Source organism: Thalassophryne amazonica, chromosome 12 (assembly GCF_902500255.1).
Source record: "Thalassophryne amazonica chromosome 12, fThaAma1.1, whole genome shotgun sequence".
Lineage (NCBI taxonomy): Eukaryota > Metazoa > Chordata > Actinopteri > Batrachoidiformes > Batrachoididae > Thalassophryne > Thalassophryne amazonica.
In genome coordinates this window covers 12,779,830-12,798,092 of record NC_047114.1, presented here as the reverse complement: position 1 = coordinate 12,798,092, position 18,263 = coordinate 12,779,830, and the positions used below count along the sequence as shown (strand labels likewise).

General features: G+C 47.5%; 1 protein-coding gene across 1 annotated transcript; it reads right to left on the bottom strand.

The window, feature by feature from the left end:
- Positions 1-17,089: 17,089 nt before the first annotated feature.
- Positions 17,090-17,993, bottom strand: rnf182 (ring finger protein 182). The gene has a single exon (XM_034183774.1). The coding sequence runs from the start codon at positions 17,991-17,993 to the stop codon at positions 17,148-17,150; it is 846 nt and encodes a 281-aa protein (XP_034039665.1). The 3' UTR covers positions 17,090-17,147.
- Positions 17,994-18,263: the final 270 nt, after the last annotated feature.

Below are 18,263 nucleotides of genomic sequence, written 5' to 3'. Positions count from 1 at the left end.
GAATGAATCAATCAATCATCCAATCAGTGTAGCAGAGGCACGTTTTACACAGAATGCCATCTGTCTGTTTGTTACAAATCTTCAGAATTAGTGCATTATTCAACATTAAAAGATATATGTTATATCTTTGCACAAATGACAGACTTGACATTAATGGAGTTATTCTATCAGTATTCATTTTATTTATACACCAAACCATAACTCAGCACTACTTTGTTTTCCAAGACCTCGGCCTGACGGCAGCATTGTGATTAAGTAGAGATTGAGCTTTGTGGCTCCTCCCAGTTGCTTCTGTGCTAGAAGCCATGTAGTAAACTGGAGCTTCCAGCAGGGGGCAGGACGCTCAAAGACAGAAGTGCTGACTCACTGTTTGGGTCTGTTGTCACTTTGATGCTTCTAAAAGCGATCATGGTGTTAACACTCAAAATCAGCTTGTTAGTAGTTGCAAGTGTACTGGAGACAATACTGGAATTTATCAGTTTATCTGTAACTCCGATACATTTTTGGACGGTTTATCATTTAGCTTTATCGAAGCTAACTTTTCAGTTATCTGATTATCTGTTATCAAAGTTAATTTTTTGGTTATCTGTGCCACCACTGGTCAGAGCCTCCTTGATCGCCAGAAGTTCCCGGTTCCCAACATCATAGTTTCTTTCCGCAGGAGTCAGCCGGCGCATGGATGGAGTTTGTCATCTGCAGCTGTCCGCTGAGACAGGAACAGCTCCGATACCCGAATTGAAGTCATCAACCTCCACTACAAACTGGCGGTCCGGATCAGGTTGGAGTAGGCTCGGGGTGTTTGAGGTCTTGGAAGGCTTTGTCCGGTAGAGTGGACCACTGACAAAGAACCTGTGGGGAAGTGAGAGCTGTGAGAGGCAAGGCAACCAGACTGAAGTTCTGGATGAATCTACAGTAAAAGTTGGCAAAACCAAGAAACCATTGTAACTGCTTTCTGGAGGACGGAACTGGCCACTGAGTAATGGCGGTGATTTTACTGAGATCGGGCTTGATAGAGTTGGGAGAAATGATGAAAACTGAGGAAGTCCCGAAGGACATCGTTGACAATGCTGGAAGGTGGAGTGGAGCATTTGTGAGGCCGAAGAGCAGACTAGATACTTAAAATGCCCGATAGGTGTGTTGAAGGCAGTCTTCCCTCCCTGACTCGGACCTAGATTATAAGCATTGCTAAGATCCAATATGGTAAAACTAGAGGCCCCCTGCAGGGGGTGAATGTGGATTCCAGTAGGGGGAGTGGGTACCAGATATGGACTGTTACTGATGGTCAGCCTCATTAATGACTCGGTTAAAATTTCCTCTGACAATTTTTTTTTCTGCCAAATGTATTTGATCCATTATCAAAATGTAAACAGCATGCAGTAAAAGTGCAACTGCAGCCTGCCTGTGCACGTCAGACTGCAGGTCCAAGTCTGAGCACGGTCCTGAAAAAATTAACAGTCGGGGCTTTTGTCACAGAAATGACTCCGATCCCACATGCGAGGCCTTTAATGGAATGCATTGCGATCGGATGGGGCATTTTATCGATGTGAGTGCAAAAATCTGTTGTACAAAATCTAGTGTTTTTACGATTCGTCATACTCTGGACCCACACCTGTTCGTGACGCCAGATTGAATCGCAGGACCTTCGTGGCTGGGACGCGGTGGGGATCGAACCCAAGCGGCTCGCACCAAAAGAGCCGTTCCTCTACCAGGTCAGCCAAAGGGAACTCCCGTTAGCCAAGCTAGCGGGAACGTCTTTCAATTGGGACCCGGGACTTTCATCCCGCTACACATGGAAAACAATACAAAACTTTGGCACTTTTTTGTCTGGTGACTGCGAATATCTGGTTTATACGATGACGGGTAGGTGATTTACTGTACATGGGACTGAACACTAAATTTCCTCTCAAAACTTTGTGACGATGAAGTCGCTTCCATCCCCACAGCTTGACTTTATTTTCCCAAATTTTTCTTCTGTTTGGATCTGAAGGAATCTGTACATCTTGAAGCCTTTGTTGTGTCTATTTGTGCCTTCAAATGCACAACGACCCACATTTTCAGTTGCATAAATAAATAAAATAACTGAATTTACATGCAGACAGATTAACAGTGAACGCTATTTTGAACCAAGATGGCACCATGAGTCACATGACATGAGTTTTTTGACTCATGTTCACCACTATGTCTATCAACAGCACACTACACCACCCCCCCCACCCCCCCAGTCCCTTTTCAACACCTTATGATGGATTTCATTGAAACAACCCCTGCAGGAAGAGAGAAATACGCCTTTGATAGTGGATATGTTTTCTAATGGGCTGAGCCTTTCAACAAAACACGCTTCAGCAAAAACAGTGGCAAAAGCTTTAATAACAGACACTGTCCGAGATGGGGAGTGCCAGAAAAATTATCCTCTGATGCAAATGATAAAAACTTATCACACCTTAGAGATCCTGCTTTGATAACCTCCTCACCAGGGCTCCATCTGAAGGTGCTGACAGGGAAGACGTGTTTGTTGCATTAATCTTTCACAAGCTCTGTCTGGTGCAGGTCTTGTGTGAAGGAAGCTCTCCCATTGACAGCTGTACAACCACTCCACGACAGCCAACCCAGATGGACAAACCTGCTGACTCCTTATTTTGTATTGATGATGTAATGATGATGTTTGAAACTTGTTTATTAAGTGTCATTTGAAACTGGATGATGATGTAATGATGTTGATGTTTTGATAAAGTGTGATTGTTTTGTTTTCTAATTTTGACTCATTTGTGTGATCATAAATGATCACACAATGGAACTGTTATGTCGAATAATGATTCATTTTTGCCTTACAGATAGCCTGCCTAAAATGTTTGCATCTAAACTCTATATTAAAATGCCTCCATGTAACCTTGCAGTTGGAAAAACGTACAGTCTCTGCCCGGTATCCACACTTTTTTTCCTCCCTAGATAACATTCATTCTAATCCAATTACTTTTTTTCCATGAATCTGATTGGTTAAGTGTGTGAGATTTCAGACCGTATAATATCGGGGTAATGGTGGCAAAATATTCAACTGTTTCAATTTGGATGTATTACTCCGCGCCCTAACCGATGTTCTGACGAGATGTCATTCCTGTGAATGTCATTCCTGTCCTGTTATGTGGGCCGCTGAAGAGGAGGTACTGCTGGCCCACGCACAACCTAGATGGCGCCCTGCTTGGAGTGCGGGCTTCAAGCACGAGAGGGCACCGAAACCAGTGGAGTGACAGCTGTCACATCATCACCACCAGCTGTCACTCATCTACGTCAACCTCCATAAAAGCCGGACTGCAACTCCACCTCCCCGCCAAGAAATCAGCTACCATACAGGTAATTTCTCTGCTGAATTTAAACTGACTAATAGTCTGAACTTCTTTGCAGCCGTTTTCCTGTGGGTGTTGCCTTATCTGTGGGATTGGCGTTTGGTGTGATCGCGACGGCTTCGCTTCACACCCCAACCAGATAAGTGGTTAGACAGGAGCTGCACGAGAGTGTGTGACTGGATGGTGGAGGTGCTCCCTCCCTTACAGAACACAGACTGTGGGATTACTGAGTGTGCGTACTCACCTCATCAAAACTGTTTCTGTTCTCTGCCAGCAGTACCGGGTCTGACTGCTGAAGACAGTGGCCACCTGGGGCGCAGGGCTTGGCGGCTCCGGTGTTCTCAGATCCGTTGGTGGTGGAAGCCGTGTGGGATCCGGCTCTTCTATCTCAGACGTCTTCTATCTTCGAGCCTGCCACATGTCACCTTGTGTACTGATTGACATTCCGCACATATTGTTATTGTCTGTACTTTGTTGTGCGCTTCACAACATTAAATTTGTTAATCTTTGGCTTATCCATTGTCCATTCATTAATGCCCCCTGTTGTGGGTCCGTGTCACGACACCTTCCCAACAGGATTTCTTGGCCAGCGTCATGGATCCCGAGGGGCGTCAACCCGAGTTTGAACAGCCAATGGAAGAGCGAGGTGCACAGGCACCAGCAGGAGACTTGGTTAGGTGAGCTGCAGCAGATTCTAACCGCTTTCACTGCTCGGTTGGATCTGGTGACAGAGCAGAACATTATTCTCAATCGGAGGATGGAGGCCTCACCGCCACGGGTGGAGGTGCGCGACCAAAGCGCTGCTGCAGCACCTCCTCCTGCTGGTCCCATGTCAGACACAGACATTCCACTGGTCGTTCAACGACCCCCCCCCCACCGTCCCCCTGAGCATACATAAACCCTCCGGAGGGCAGTACGGAGGTTGTGTCGAGACGTGCGCGGATTTCCTAATGCAGTGTTCGCTCGTCTTTGCACAGCGCTCCCGTCATGTACGCGTCAGACGCTAGCGGGTGGCTTATGTTATTAACCTGGCTTCGAGGAGAGGCACACGCCTGGGCTACGGCGCTCTGGGAGCAGAAACTCACGGCTCCACTAACGTCATACGCTGGGTTTGTAAGGAGTTCAGACAGGTTTTTGATCATCCCAACAGAGTCGAGACCGCTTCAAGCGTGCTAATGTCAATGAGACAGGGGCGCCGGAGTGCATCCGAGTATGCAGTCGACTTCCGCATCGCGGCTGCGAGGTCCAGCTGGAATACGTTGCACTCCGCGCCGCCTTCATAAACGGACCTGTCTCCAGTCCTGAAGGAGCATCTGCTGGCTAAGGAGGAACCGCGGGATTTTGACGGGCTTGTCGATCTGGTTATACGTTAGACAACCGCCTTAGAGGAACACCGTCGGGAGCAGGGCAGGGGCGTGACCGGGCACGAGCCGTCCCTCTTCCTTCCGGGTCGAAAGGGGTGCCGTCATCCCCACGCTCCACAGCCAGAGGGCTCCGTGTGGCAACAGCTCCCCTGCTGACGAAGCTATGGACCAAGCAGAGCCAAGATGAAACCAAATGACAGACAAAGGAGGCTGCCCGCGGGGAGTGTTTTTTCTGTGGCTCTAGTGGTCATATTTCAGAGGAACTGCCCAACGGTCAAACTACAACGCCTGTCCTAGAACTGGGCTAAGGGTGGGCCATAACACGCACACGGGGAAACCCGTAGATCCGCATGAATCCCAGTCCCGATCCTTAGTGAGGAGTTAACCTTCATGCCCCAGCACTCGTAGACACGGGGTCGGAAGGGAATTTCTGCTAGACAGCAGATGGGCAAAGGAAGTGGGGCTCCCTCTGGTGGCTCTGCCTTCACCCTTGAAGGTACGGGCACTAGATGGCACCCTTCTTCCATTAATCACCAGCAGACACAGCCCGTGACATTGGTGGTGTCTGGGAATCACAGGGAGGAGATTGTGTTTTATGTAACACCTTCTACCTCCCAAGTGATTTTGGTTTTCCATGGGTGTTGAAACACAATCCCCCGGATTGACTGGCATCTGGGGTGTGTGACGCAGTGGAGCGAAACCTGCCCACAGGGAGTGTTTAGGATCCTCGGTTCACCCCGGTGTGACAGCTAAAGAGGAGGTCAAAGTCCCCCCCCAATCTGACGGCGGTACCGGAGGAGTACCACGATCTTGCTGACGTCTTCAGCAAAGATCTGGCACTCGCCTTCCCCCGCACCCGACCGTACGATTGCGCATCGATTTGATCCCGGGCGCTGAGTATCCGTCCAGCAGGCTGTACAATCTCTCACGTCCGGAACGCGAATCAATGGAGACCTACATCCGGGACTCCTTAGCTGCGGGTTGATCCGGAACTCCACCTCCCCCGATGGGGCGCCGGTTTCTTTTTTGTGGGTAAGAAGGACGGCGGACCTCCGTCCATGCATCGATTAGAGGAGGTACTGCTGGCCCACCACCACCAGATGGCACCCTGCTTGGAGTGCGGGCTTCAAGGATGAGAGGGCGCCGAAACCAGTGGAGTGACAGCTGTCACATCATCACCACCAGCTGTCACTCAATCTACGTCACCTCCATAAAAGCCGGACTGCAAACTCCACCTCCCACCGAGAAATCAGCTACCATACAGGTAATTTCTCTGCTGAATTTAAACTGACTAATAGTCTGAACCTCTTTGCAGCTGTTTTCCTGTGGGTGTTGCCTTATCTGTGGGATTGGCATTTGGTGTGATCAGCGACGGCTTCGCTTCACACCCCAACCAGATAAGTGGTTAGACAGGAGCTGCACGAGTGTGTGACTGGAGGTGGAGGTGCTCCCTCCCTTACAGAACACAGACTGTGGATTACTGAGTGTGCGTACTCACACTCATCAAAACTGTTTCGTTCTCTGCCAGCAGTACCGGGTCTGACTGCTGAAGACAGTGGCCACCTGGGGCGCAGGGCTTGGCGGCTCCGGTGTTCTTCAGATCCGTTGGTGGTGGAAGCCGTGTGGGATCCGGCTCTTCTATCTCCAGACGTCTTCTATCTTCGAGCCTGCCACACGTCACCTTGTGTATGATTGACATTCCGCAATATTGTTATTGTCTGTACTTCGTTGTGCGCTTCACAACATTAAATTGTTACTCTTTGGCTTATCCATTGTCCGTTCATTAACGCCCCCTGTTGTGGGTCCGTGTCACGACACCTTCCCAACACTGTCCTCCGTGCAACTGCACATGCGCATGCATGTGCAATATTGTCGGTGCGCTCGCTGTTAGTGCTGTTAGCTGAGAGTGAGAGAATGGAAGGATGGAATTAAATTAGAATAGGTATAACCCCCTTGTGTCTGATGATTTGCAGACGTTCATGCTATTATACGGTCACAAATAGCCATTTTACCGGCTCTGCTAATGCGTCGCCAGTAAAGCTCTATTTGCGACCGTATAACCAGCATGAACATGTGCAAACCATCAGACACAACAGGGTTATTCCTAATTGTTCAGCAAGAGTTTTCATGAGAAAAGCTGAAATGTATTCATGTGTCTGCTTGCTGTGCCCCCGCCTTTCTCTGAATGTACTAAAAGAGCACCCTTACAGCTGCTGGGTGCACACACTTATTCAAAATTCTGCTGTTCTAATTTTGGACTTTGCGTGTGTCTTCGAGGCCTCAAATTAAAAACCTGTTATTTAATCTGTCAATTTCTTGACTTTTTATTTCCACAAACAGCCTCAGACAGTCAAAAGTCCTTTATTTGCCTCAACACTCACCAGTTCACTGGGGCTACTGGCTCGCTAACATTTTCTCAAGGTCGGCGCCACGTTACTCTGGCAAAGTGGTCAATCTGAAGGTAAAATTCATACGTCTGTGACTGGCCGCTCAGTGAAAACATGCTCAGGCTGTATGCTGTTCTATTGAAACAGCCGGTTTGCTTTTATATCTAGCTTGTTTCTATCAGCCAGCAGACATTTCCTGGAACAGTGAGATTTATACACCAAGCTGACCTGAAATGAACCTTTGTACATTCAATTGACTTTATTGATGAGTCTGACCCCTTTGAAAAGTGACCAAATTACATGCATCTGTATTGAGTTTGATGATGTTTTCACCAACAAAATCCACCCCCAGAGGTCAAATGTCTGGAAGACCAAGCATGGTAATTATTTACTTTACTAAGTAAAATAACCCTGTCGTTGTGATGCATTTATTTGTGACAATGGTGATGACAACAGATGTTCTACACCAGCAAGGTTTCATCCTCATCTATTTCCCACTGCGATTACAACTAAAAATTTGTAGTACAACAGTGCTCAAGATTTAGTTCAACCTCCCGACATAAGCAGCGGTAGCTCAGTGGGACAAGGAGTTGGGCTACCAATATGTAGACCTGGGTTCGATTCCTGGCCATGCTACCTGTCTCTTTCCTTGGAAGACATTGTCTCAGTTTACCCAGCTGTATGGGTGCTGACCTTGGCAGGAAAATACAGGTGTCAGAGAGGCGCCCTGTCCAGGTGGAGTTATAGACGCGCTCATTCACTTCATGCTACAGAATCTGGAAATAAACAGGAACAGCAATGGACCATGAGGCCTACATAGGGATTAATTCTACTTTTGCTCTCAGAAAAAGAAGAAGTACAGAAGTCCAAAATATGCCCCCTGGGGCCGTGCTTATTTCCAGAATCTGCAGCATGAAGCAGATGAGATTCTAAGACTCCCCCTGGATGGGACGCCAGTTTGATACAGATTACTTCCAAAAGCAAGGCCAGCACCCATTTACAGATGTAGGTCGTATAAATCTAGTATGTTTAGCTTGTTTTTCCCTCATACGAGGTCTGTCCAAGCTTGAACCTTCGTGCACATGCGTGAGTTTTTCCATGCCTGTCGGTTGCGTCATTCGCCTGTGAGCACGCCTTGTGGGAGGAGTGGTCCAGCTCCCACTGTTATGTGCCGACGCGGGTTGAGGAGCGGACCTGTGTCTGACTGAACCCAGCGCTAAATAACCAGAAAGCGGTTCCAAAAAACAAAACAACTTTAGTTTCCCCTTCTTGTGCAATACTCCGTGTACAACATAAAAGTGTGTTTATCTGGCGGAGTGAAGGACGGCGCGCTCTCCAGCACCCAAAGGGATCGAAGCCCGGCACTTCTGGACTCACATTCACCGCCAAACACCCTCCAGGTGGACACGACAAACTGACTCTGTGAAGGATAGAAGAGGTGAGGTAAGTCAACAGCTACAACTACGAGGTCTGTCCATAAAGTATAGGTCCTTTTTATTTTTTTCAAAAACTATATGGATTTCATTCATATGTTTTTATGTCAGACATGCTTGAACCCTCGTGCGCATGCGTGAGTTTTTCCACGCCTGTCCGGTGACGTCATTCGCCTGTGAGCACTCCTTGTGGGAGGAGTCGTCCCAGCCCCTCGTCGGAATTCCTTTGTCTGAGAAGTTGCTGAGAGACTGGCGCTTTGTTTGATCAAAATTTTTTCTAAACCTGTGAGACACATCGAAGTGGACACGGTTCGAAAAATTAAGCTGGTTTTCAGTGAAAATTTTAACGGCTGATGGGAGATTTTGAGGTGATACTGTCGCTTTAAGGACTTCCAACACAGCGGGACGTCGCGCAGCGCTCTCAGGAGCCATCATCATTTCAGGCTCTATTGATCCAGGACGTCGTGAGAGAACAGAGAAGTTTCAGAAGAAGTCGGTTTCAGCATTTTATCCGGATATTCCACTGTTAAAGGAGATTTTTTTAATGAAAGACGTGCGGACGGGTCCGCGCGTCGGCTCGCAGCCGCCGCGATGCTCCGCCACAGGAAAAACACCTCTGTTGGAAGCCTTAAGGACAAGTTGGAACATGTCCAGCTGTTAAACAATTTCTCATATACTCACTCCACTGAAAGCCATCAAAAGCCGCCTGGATTTTACAAATGGTTATCAACGCGGAGGTGTTTTTCCTGTGCCGCCGCACCGCGCCGGCTGCGTCCCGATGTGCGGACGGGTCTTTCATTAAAAAAAATCTCCTTTAACAGTGGAATATCCGGATAAAATGCTGAAACCGACTTCTTCTGAAACTTCTCTGTTCTCTCACGACGTCCTGGATCAATAGAGCCTGAAATGTGGAGGTTTTCAGCTTGAAACAGGCTGATGACAGCGCCTGAGAGTGCTGCACGACGTCTCGCACTGTGGGAAGTCCTTAAAGCGACAGTATCACCTCAAAATCTCTCATCAGCCGTTAAAATTTTCACTGAAAACCAGCTTAATTTTTCGAACCATGTCCACTTCGATGTGTCTCACAGGTTTAGAAAAAATTTTGATCAAACAAAGCGCCAGTCTCTCAGCAACTTCTCAGACAAAGGAATTCCGACGAGGGGCTGGACGACTCCTCCCACAAGGAGTGCTCACAGGCGAATGACGTCACCGACAGGCCTGGAAAAACTCACGCATGCGCACGACGGTTCATGCATGTCTGACGTAAAAACATATGAATGAAATCCATATAGTTTTTGAAAAAAATAAAAAGGACCTATACTTTATGGACAGCCCTCGTAATATCCTTCAAAGGCACACACTATCAGCAACACATTCAGGTCTGAATTTAAGCTTTATGTAAATGAGCAGCTTCTCAGAAGTCACAAGGTCGAGTTCCCGGCAATTCTGCTTGAATCACTCATGGCTTAAATGCAGAACGCCATCTCATTATCTGCTTCAGCTGAAAGTCTTTAAGTTTGCACGTGAGCATCATCCACAGGTGCTGCAAATCATGCTGATGAGGGTGAAGGACTCTTCTGCAAGCACCTTTCCACAGACAAAAACCAGTTTGCATACCACCTGGAGAGCAAAGAAAAGAAAACAACACAAAAACATCCAGCCAAACCCCCCAACACACAACAGTACCCCCCCATCAACGGGAAGCCTCCCGGCGACCGAACAAACCAGGCCCGAGAACAGCACCTCCCTCCGGGGTCCATAACAGCAAGCAGATGGCGTAACGCTCCCAAGGTCCACAGCAGACGGCAGGACAGGGCACCACGGCTGGAAGGCCGGCTGGCATCAACAAAACCCCAAAAAAGCCCCATATACAACCCAACATACAAGAAAAACACAAAACCCACCCAAAACCTCCCCAGGGGACCGTCCCATCCAACCCCGGGAAGAAAAGAAAAACTCCCAAAGCAAAAACCCAACACAGCCCCAACAACACAATACAAACATAAATTCACAAAGAAAAATAACAAACAACCCCCCCCAGAACGACTTGCAGAGCCCAACACCCCCCAGAAGACCTTTACCCGCCAGTTCCAGGAGAAACAGCCGAAGCCAGAATCCCACAGAGGTCCCCAGGTACACATGGAGCAACAGCGCCCCCCAGAGGACCATACCATCAACCCCAGGAGGCACCCTCCCCACAACCCAGGAACCCAGACCCGGCCACACTTGGCTAGTCGGCCCCACAAGCCAATTCCCCCCCCCAGAGGACCGTCCCATCAACCCTGGAGGTGGAACCTGGAAGGAAACATAAAAAACACAAAAAGCCAACCCCCGGCGGACTTCATTAAACTACCCCGGGGGCAAATAAAACAACCGACAAACCCTGTTACCTCCCCCAGCACCCTGAAAGACCCCAGATCACTCCCAAGAGCCCATCGTCGGCTCAATTTGGCGAACGGCACAAAACTACCAGGCTGGGGAAGGAACAGGAAAAAATAACCCGGTCCCAACCCCGAAGCGCAGCAAAAACCGGAAATACGTCCGGTGCCCCTACGCGACCATACCACCCAGCCTATCAGGAGGGGCGGAACTACCGAAATGGCGAACGGCAACAGATCGGCCCACCCCTACGACTGAGGTATGTTCCCGCTGCACCACACCCCGGTAACACCAATGACGAACGGTCAAAGGCCCACCGAGGCTGGAGTGGAACCGGGCCCTAACCAAACCTACAAAAAAAAAAACGCCCCTGACAACCCCCCCCAGGTGCAGAGGTCTTCTGAGAAACACTCAGCGTGACCAACCTGCACCACCCCACAACCCACAAGACAAACGGTCTTAGGGCAAGTGAGGTTGGGGTTAGGGAAGCAGGGAAATAAAAAACAACAAAACAAAACGACCCAATCCCAAACAGAAAATACCTAAAGTCAAATAATAAAAACCAATGATCGACTGAGTCCAGCCGAGCTCCGAACCGCCAGTCGTTCACTCCACCAGAACCGCCTCTAAATCCCCAAACAATTTATAACCCCTTACAAAAACACAAAAACAGCCCAAATAATTTATTTATTTTTTTTTGTGTCCATTATTTTGCCTGTCCCAGAACACCTGGAGATACGTCATCACTGTTTTTCTTGACGTTTATGTGACGGGGCAATATGGCGGCTTCAGCTCGTCCGAGCTGCATGGGCTCATCCGCAAGAGGAGCCAGAGGTCCCGTCGGAGGAGTCTCAGTGGGGCGAAGAAGAGGCAGCCCAGATCTGTGTCGGGGAATGCCCCGAAACGAAAAGACCCGCTCTGATGTCCGCCCTCTCTTGCATCCACGCTCCTTTATCCGATCATCTAGACGAATAACCAAAGATATTAGCTCATCTAAATCTTTTGGTTCGTCACGGACTGCTAGCTCGTCTTTTAATGAATCGTTTAAACCATCCACAAACACTCCTCTTAAAGCTGCGGCATTCCAACCGGACTGAGCAGAAAAAATTCGGAAATCCACAGAATAATCCACCGCACTCCGCCTCCCCTGCCTGAGATTCAGCAACCATTGGGCAACGGTATGAGCAAAAACCAGAGAACATTGCATCAAAAACGGAGCACAGGCTTCAACGTTTCCCGCATAAGGCTCCGGATGACAAATAATCGGTTCGGAAGCCGAATCTCTGGGTGACGGACTTATCTGCACCGGTATCGATGGTGCCGCAGCTGGAGCAGCAGGAAGCGGAACGGCTTGCGCTGCAAGCTCCGTAACGCGGGCATCTGTTTGTTTAATTTGGTTTGCGAGATGCTGTAATTGCTCCCATATTTTCTCCAAGTGTTCTTGAACTCTTTCAGCAAATGGAACCGCTTCTGCCGCTGGGTCCATTTTAGCATGGCCGGGAACTACTGTTATGTGCCGACGCGGGTTGAGGAGCGGACCTGCGTCTGACTGAACCCAGCGCTAAATAACCAGAAAGCCGTTCCAAAAAACAACTTTATTTTCCCCTTCTTGTGCAATACTCCGTGTACAACATAAAAGTGCGTTTATCTGGCGGAGTGAAGGACGGCGCGCTCTCCAGCGCCCAAAGGGATCGAAGCCCGGCGCTTCTGGACTCACATTCACCGCCAAATACCCCCCAGGTGGACACGACAAACTGACTCTGTGAAGGATAGAAGAGGTGAGGTAAGTCAACAGCTACAACTAATATCCTTCAAAGGCACACACTATCAGCAACACATTCAGGTCTGAATTTAAGCTTTATGTAAATGAGCAGCTTCTCACAACAGGTGGAGGATCATCAGTCCGCACGCCACAGCCATGAGAAGCAAGCTGCACAATTCTCATCAATGTTCAAATATACTGCGTAACAAAATACCAAATTACTATTAACACTTATTCAGACAATCAATCACCTCTGATGTGTGCTGACAGCATGTGTCCCTCACCCGTCCTCCTTCACAGGCACGATGTGTCAAACCCAGGCGCGGTCCTCAGCGTCTCACAAACGAACGTCACAAGGTCGAGTTCCCGGCAATTCTGCTTGAATCACTCATGGCTTAAATGCAGAACGCCATCTCATTATCTGCTTCAGCTGAAAGTCTTTTAGTTTGCACGTGAGCATCATCCACAGGTGCTGCAAATCATGCTGATGAGGGTGAAGGACTCTTCTGCCAGCACCTTCTCCACAGACAAAAACCAGTTTGCATACCACCTGGAGAGCAAAGAAAAGAAAACAACACAAAAACATCCAGCCAAACCCCCCAACACACAACACCCTCGTCGGATTTTCATTGTCAGGAAATGGCGGAATGATTTGGACTTTTTTTCCATCAGAATTTTTTCAGAAACTGTTAGACACATGCAGCTGGAAACCATTCGAAAAATCTGGCTTTCGGTGAAAATTTTACGGGCTTCACAGAGAATAAGGACTGTTACTACAGCTTTAAGGACAGCCCACAATGGCGCTCGGCGTGCCGCACTCCGAGCTGTGACGACGAGGCAGAAACCACCAGATCTAAACGGATCGCTGTGTGGAGCCGGGACCGTCGTGTGCAATTTCTCTGGTTATCACAAGAGCTGGACATCAGCCATTTTCCGGCAGATTTCACTTTTAAGAAGAGATTTTGTCATGGAAAGCCGCGCGGAAGCTTCGCGTGTCACAACCAATTCACTGATGAAGCCAGACAAAGGAACACCTCCGTTTTGGATTGCCAGAGGACAAGTTGGGACATGCCTATCTCGGCTTTCAGTGCTTACCAGTCGAGTGAGTATAAGAGAAATTATGGAGAGCGAGAGAGGACAAGTTGGGACATGCCCAGCTCTCCACAATTTCTCTTATACTCACTCGACTGGTAAGCACTGAAACCCGAGATAGGCATGTCCCAACTTGTCCTCTAACAAGACATCTTATAGTGATGACTATTCTAGTCAGAGACTGAGGCTTGTTGTAGTCTGAAACTAAGAGCTATTCTTGTCCAAGACTGAGATTTTTTTCTAGTCTTGGGCTGAGTGAAGAGTGAGTACAATTGCTTTCAGTCCCGAGACAAAGCAGAGTAAGTGAAAAGGTTGCCTTGAGACCAAGACTGGACATGAGTACTACAACACTATAGGAAAGTCTCACAAAATATTGTGAGATGAACACAAACTCTGAGACTGATTATATGCTGTAAATAAAAAATGTGAAAAATTGTGTGTGTGTGGCGCGAGGCAGACTCCCCCCGCTCCCACACACACACACACACACATTTTTGGCTGGTGGCTGCCCTTCCTGGCCCCTATTCCCTTCCATTGCACTTTTTCTCCTGGTTTCTCCTGGGGCCCTGCGTCTTGGACCCATTTCTGTCTGTTGCGTGCAGTCGGCTGTATGGCTTTTGACGTGCCAGAGTGGTCCACGTCATGGGTGATTCTTAGACTACGGGCACTTATTATGTCCTTTGATCATATTGTATGAAAAACAGAAAAAAGGGGAAATTTCACACTTTTATAGTTATCTTTACAATGAAAGTGTGTTAAGAAATTTGTTCTAGTAGTCTATGATGACTTTTTCACCTTTTTTCAGCATCATTATATGCAAATATTGCCGTTTTGTGCTTTTTGATCTTCAATGATAAAAATGAATGGCAAAGAAACGTTTTTTCTAATGTTTTAAAATATCTCTGAATAAAATATCAGTAAAATAATCAAAACATAATTGGAGTATTCAATGTCATACAACTGTTGTGATTTTTTTAAACAAAATGTAGTTGTCCCACACTATTGCCGTAATTTCCACCACAACACTGTAATGTCCCTTTAAACAGTTTGTATGAAAGATTGTTTGGGTAGTTTCTATGGAGATAAACAGTGACATCAGAGCACATGTATATAGCGCCAAATCACAACAAATAGTTGCCCCAAGGCGCTTTATATTGTAAGGCAATGGTGTGGTGGAAATTACATTTACAAGGCCAATAGTGCCCGTAGTTAAAGAATCACCCTCATAGTCTTGGCCCAACACACCAGCCACAGTCGTGATCAGATATTTAGCTGTGATCTGGGTCTCTGTGTGTGGATGGTTGTGTGTTTGTGGCCGTCACCACTATTCAGTTTTGGGTGCTCTTAAGGGGAGCAAGACTCCAGTGTTCTAGACTAGGGTACGGATGCTCACTAATTAGACAACAGTGTGTTGCTGTCACTGCTTGTTCATGTGTGGTTGTTTGTCCTGGTAAGTTGTATGGTTGGGGTCCCGACTCCTCGGTGTCTCACTTCTCATAACTTCTCATTTATTGTCTTCACCACCTGTCTTTCGTTCTTATCTGTCTTCGTGTTGCTTTGGTGGTCGGCCCTTCCTGATAGAAGTTGTCGGTTGGCCTTTGAGTAGGATGGTGCAGGCTGATCGGGAAGGGCGGATGGGGTCACACACGCACACCACGTTCACTCACGCAATACATACCTTCTGTCTTGCAAGAATAAATTGCATATATGTTTATTAATGTACATAAATGGTTCTGCCAGTGTGGCATTTACCATTACTATATATGCAGACTGGGGGGAATTCTTGGAGGGAAGAGCTGAATGTGTTTGTTGGAAAGGCAGTGAGTTCACTGAGAGATGTTCTCGATATAGTAAGGTGTAGTGAGACCTCTGGTGGCGAGCACTGGTAAGTGCGCTCTTTATCTCAGACTTACACAACACTGTAATTAAGTTCAACATGTGGCCCACACTCTCACGAGTGCCACGAGCATATCTTATGGCAAGCTAAAAGTGGACACTCTCGTTTTGGCCGAACAACTTTCCACAGTTTCTGGGGATTCTGTGTCAGTACGCGCCCGTGACCAACGTGCTTGATGAATTCCTGCGTAAAAAGTAGTTCCCAGATAATTGTGATATATTCCTGTGAAATAATGAGTATATCTCCATCCATCCATCCATTTTCTTCCGCTTTATCCGGAGTCAGGTCGCTGGGGCAACAGCTCAAAATTCTAAAATTTTCCAGTAATAAAATTATAAAGAGAACTAAAGTTTTAAGAGTGGCCGTAATAAATAGTTAAGAAACTTAAAGTTTATGAGCACCTTCACCTGTTATTGCTTAAGCACATTGTAAACATTGACACGATGGAGTTTGATGCGGCACTTGGCAATGAAAGACTTGGGTGTTAACTTTGTGTTAAAGTCAGAACAAGAAGCTGCACTGAAAGAGATCTATCTGGGACAAAGAGACACTTTCTGTGTGTTGTCGCACCAAAGAGAGCGGCACGCTGAGCAGTGTAGCGGAAGTAGTCCGGCGAGCTCAATCTATGGACGCGAGCTATCCCACAATGCCATAATAGCAGAGATGTTGGTCCAATGAGAGCGGCGCGCTGTGCAGGGTGCATGTGGCCATGTGCAGCCACATTGGCAACTCAAGTTATATGTGCGTAGCTGACAAAGGTAAGTTTAATATCATGAGAGCTGCATGAATGATTGTTATGTTTGTCACTGTATGAGCAATGTGTAGTTTGGGTTTCATAATATTTTTGTTCTTAGTTCTGTTGTATTTGAGACCATTTAGCAGTAGGAGCTACATGCTAATGCTAGTAATGACCAGTGCAGTGCTAGCCGTATAGTCTTTGTTTTGTTCAGGTGTGATAAGTGTTAACGGTAGTTTATTATAATTCAGTTCTCCTATGTGAATGTTGTAGCTGTAGGTATAATAAGCCATTGTATCAGCATGTAATAGAGTGCACTTGTAATTTATTTTCCTTTTTATAGACCACCACATGTACACTGACAGTGCAAAGGTAGTGAGCTGCTGTATGTCGATGATTAAAGGAGCCTAAAGTTATTCCAGCATCCTGTCTGTGTTCCTTACCGACACCCCGGGGTGGATATCAATCCCAGAGCTAGAACCTATACAGTCCTTGAACCCAAGTCCTTGCTATTGAACAGTGTTATAGTTAGTCTGTTATCAAGGTAAAAAATTATTGTCATTGGTGTCTTAACTAGTGAGTTCTTACTGCCATGTACATCTGATCTTTATCTCTTCTTTGCATTAATGCAGGAAAATAATTCTTCTGGCATAAAATTATAATTTCAGTAGCATGGTGCCATCGTCCCTGTTAGTGAATTCCAGGTCTATTGTCTGACTTGTCCAGAGTACACAATTCCATATTCATATATTCATGTCACCCCCATTGTGGTGGCATACAGTTCCACAATTCATGGAAGATACACTGGCAGAACCCATAGACCATGATCATGATGAGACTGGCAGGAACCAGGCTCACCAGGACCATCCCAACAGTGGTCCTCTGCATGATGAGCAGGTAAACCCCCATCGGTAGCGAGCTGAAGTACAGCAATCCCAGCACCCACACCAAGACCCTGGCTATTGTCTGCCACAAAAGGGCAGCACAGTTCCACACTCTCCACCTCTGAGTGATGGACGCCAATGAGTCTAGACTGGATGAGTGATAGCTGTGGATCGGCGTGTGGTATCCAAGCTGGTGGTGAAGGTGGAAGTCCTGGCTGGAGGTATGCACAGGTGGTGGTTCCATTATGGTGATGACCACAATGTTTGGGGAGCCTCGGATGGAGGAGTAAGTGGTGGAGGAGGAAGTAGAGGAATGTGTTGTCAGACTTGGGTTCCTGTCCATCAGCGAGCTAAGATGTCTTGGGCTGAGGACCAACTCTGTATTTGTCTCTGGGTAGCAGTGGAACCTCCTGCTCTGAAGTGCCAGTGCCATCACCATGTTGCAGTCATCTGGCAGGCTGTTAACCATTTCCCCTGGCATTCTGGTGATGGTCCGGCAGAAGGGGCACACCACAGTATTGGTTGTTGACTCCCCAAGGTCTATGATATTTGCAAGGCACTTTGCGCACAGACAGTGGCAGCACTTAAGTACCTTTGGCCTTCGACTCCCCAGGCTGTATGAACAGAAGCAGATCTTACATTCTAGTTCCTCTGTGCTCAGTGTGTCCACATGACCGCCTCCATCACCATCGCCACCGCCATCCTCGGAGCCTTGCATCGTCATCAACCTACCTCCAAACTCATTCCTGGTCTTTTGTAAAATCGATACAATACTCCAAGCAATCGAGGCTCAGCTGACAGAAACACTGTGGCTTTTCCCACAGAAGATGACAGCAGCAATCCACTTCGCTGTTGGTTTGAAGATCACTGAAGCTGTTCCATCGATGTCTGTCCAGTATGAGGGACTTAATGAGCCCGAATGAGATCTGACCTCATTTGCCTGCTTTTGACCAGTTGCAATAACTATGCCTCATTTGGGGAAAGGGGA

What these genes read in the sequence shown, in the direction of transcription:
- rnf182 (XM_034183774.1), bottom strand. Translation starts at nt 17,993, where the DNA reads ATGCAAGGCTCCGAGGATGGCGGTGGCGATGGTGATGGAGGCGGTCAT.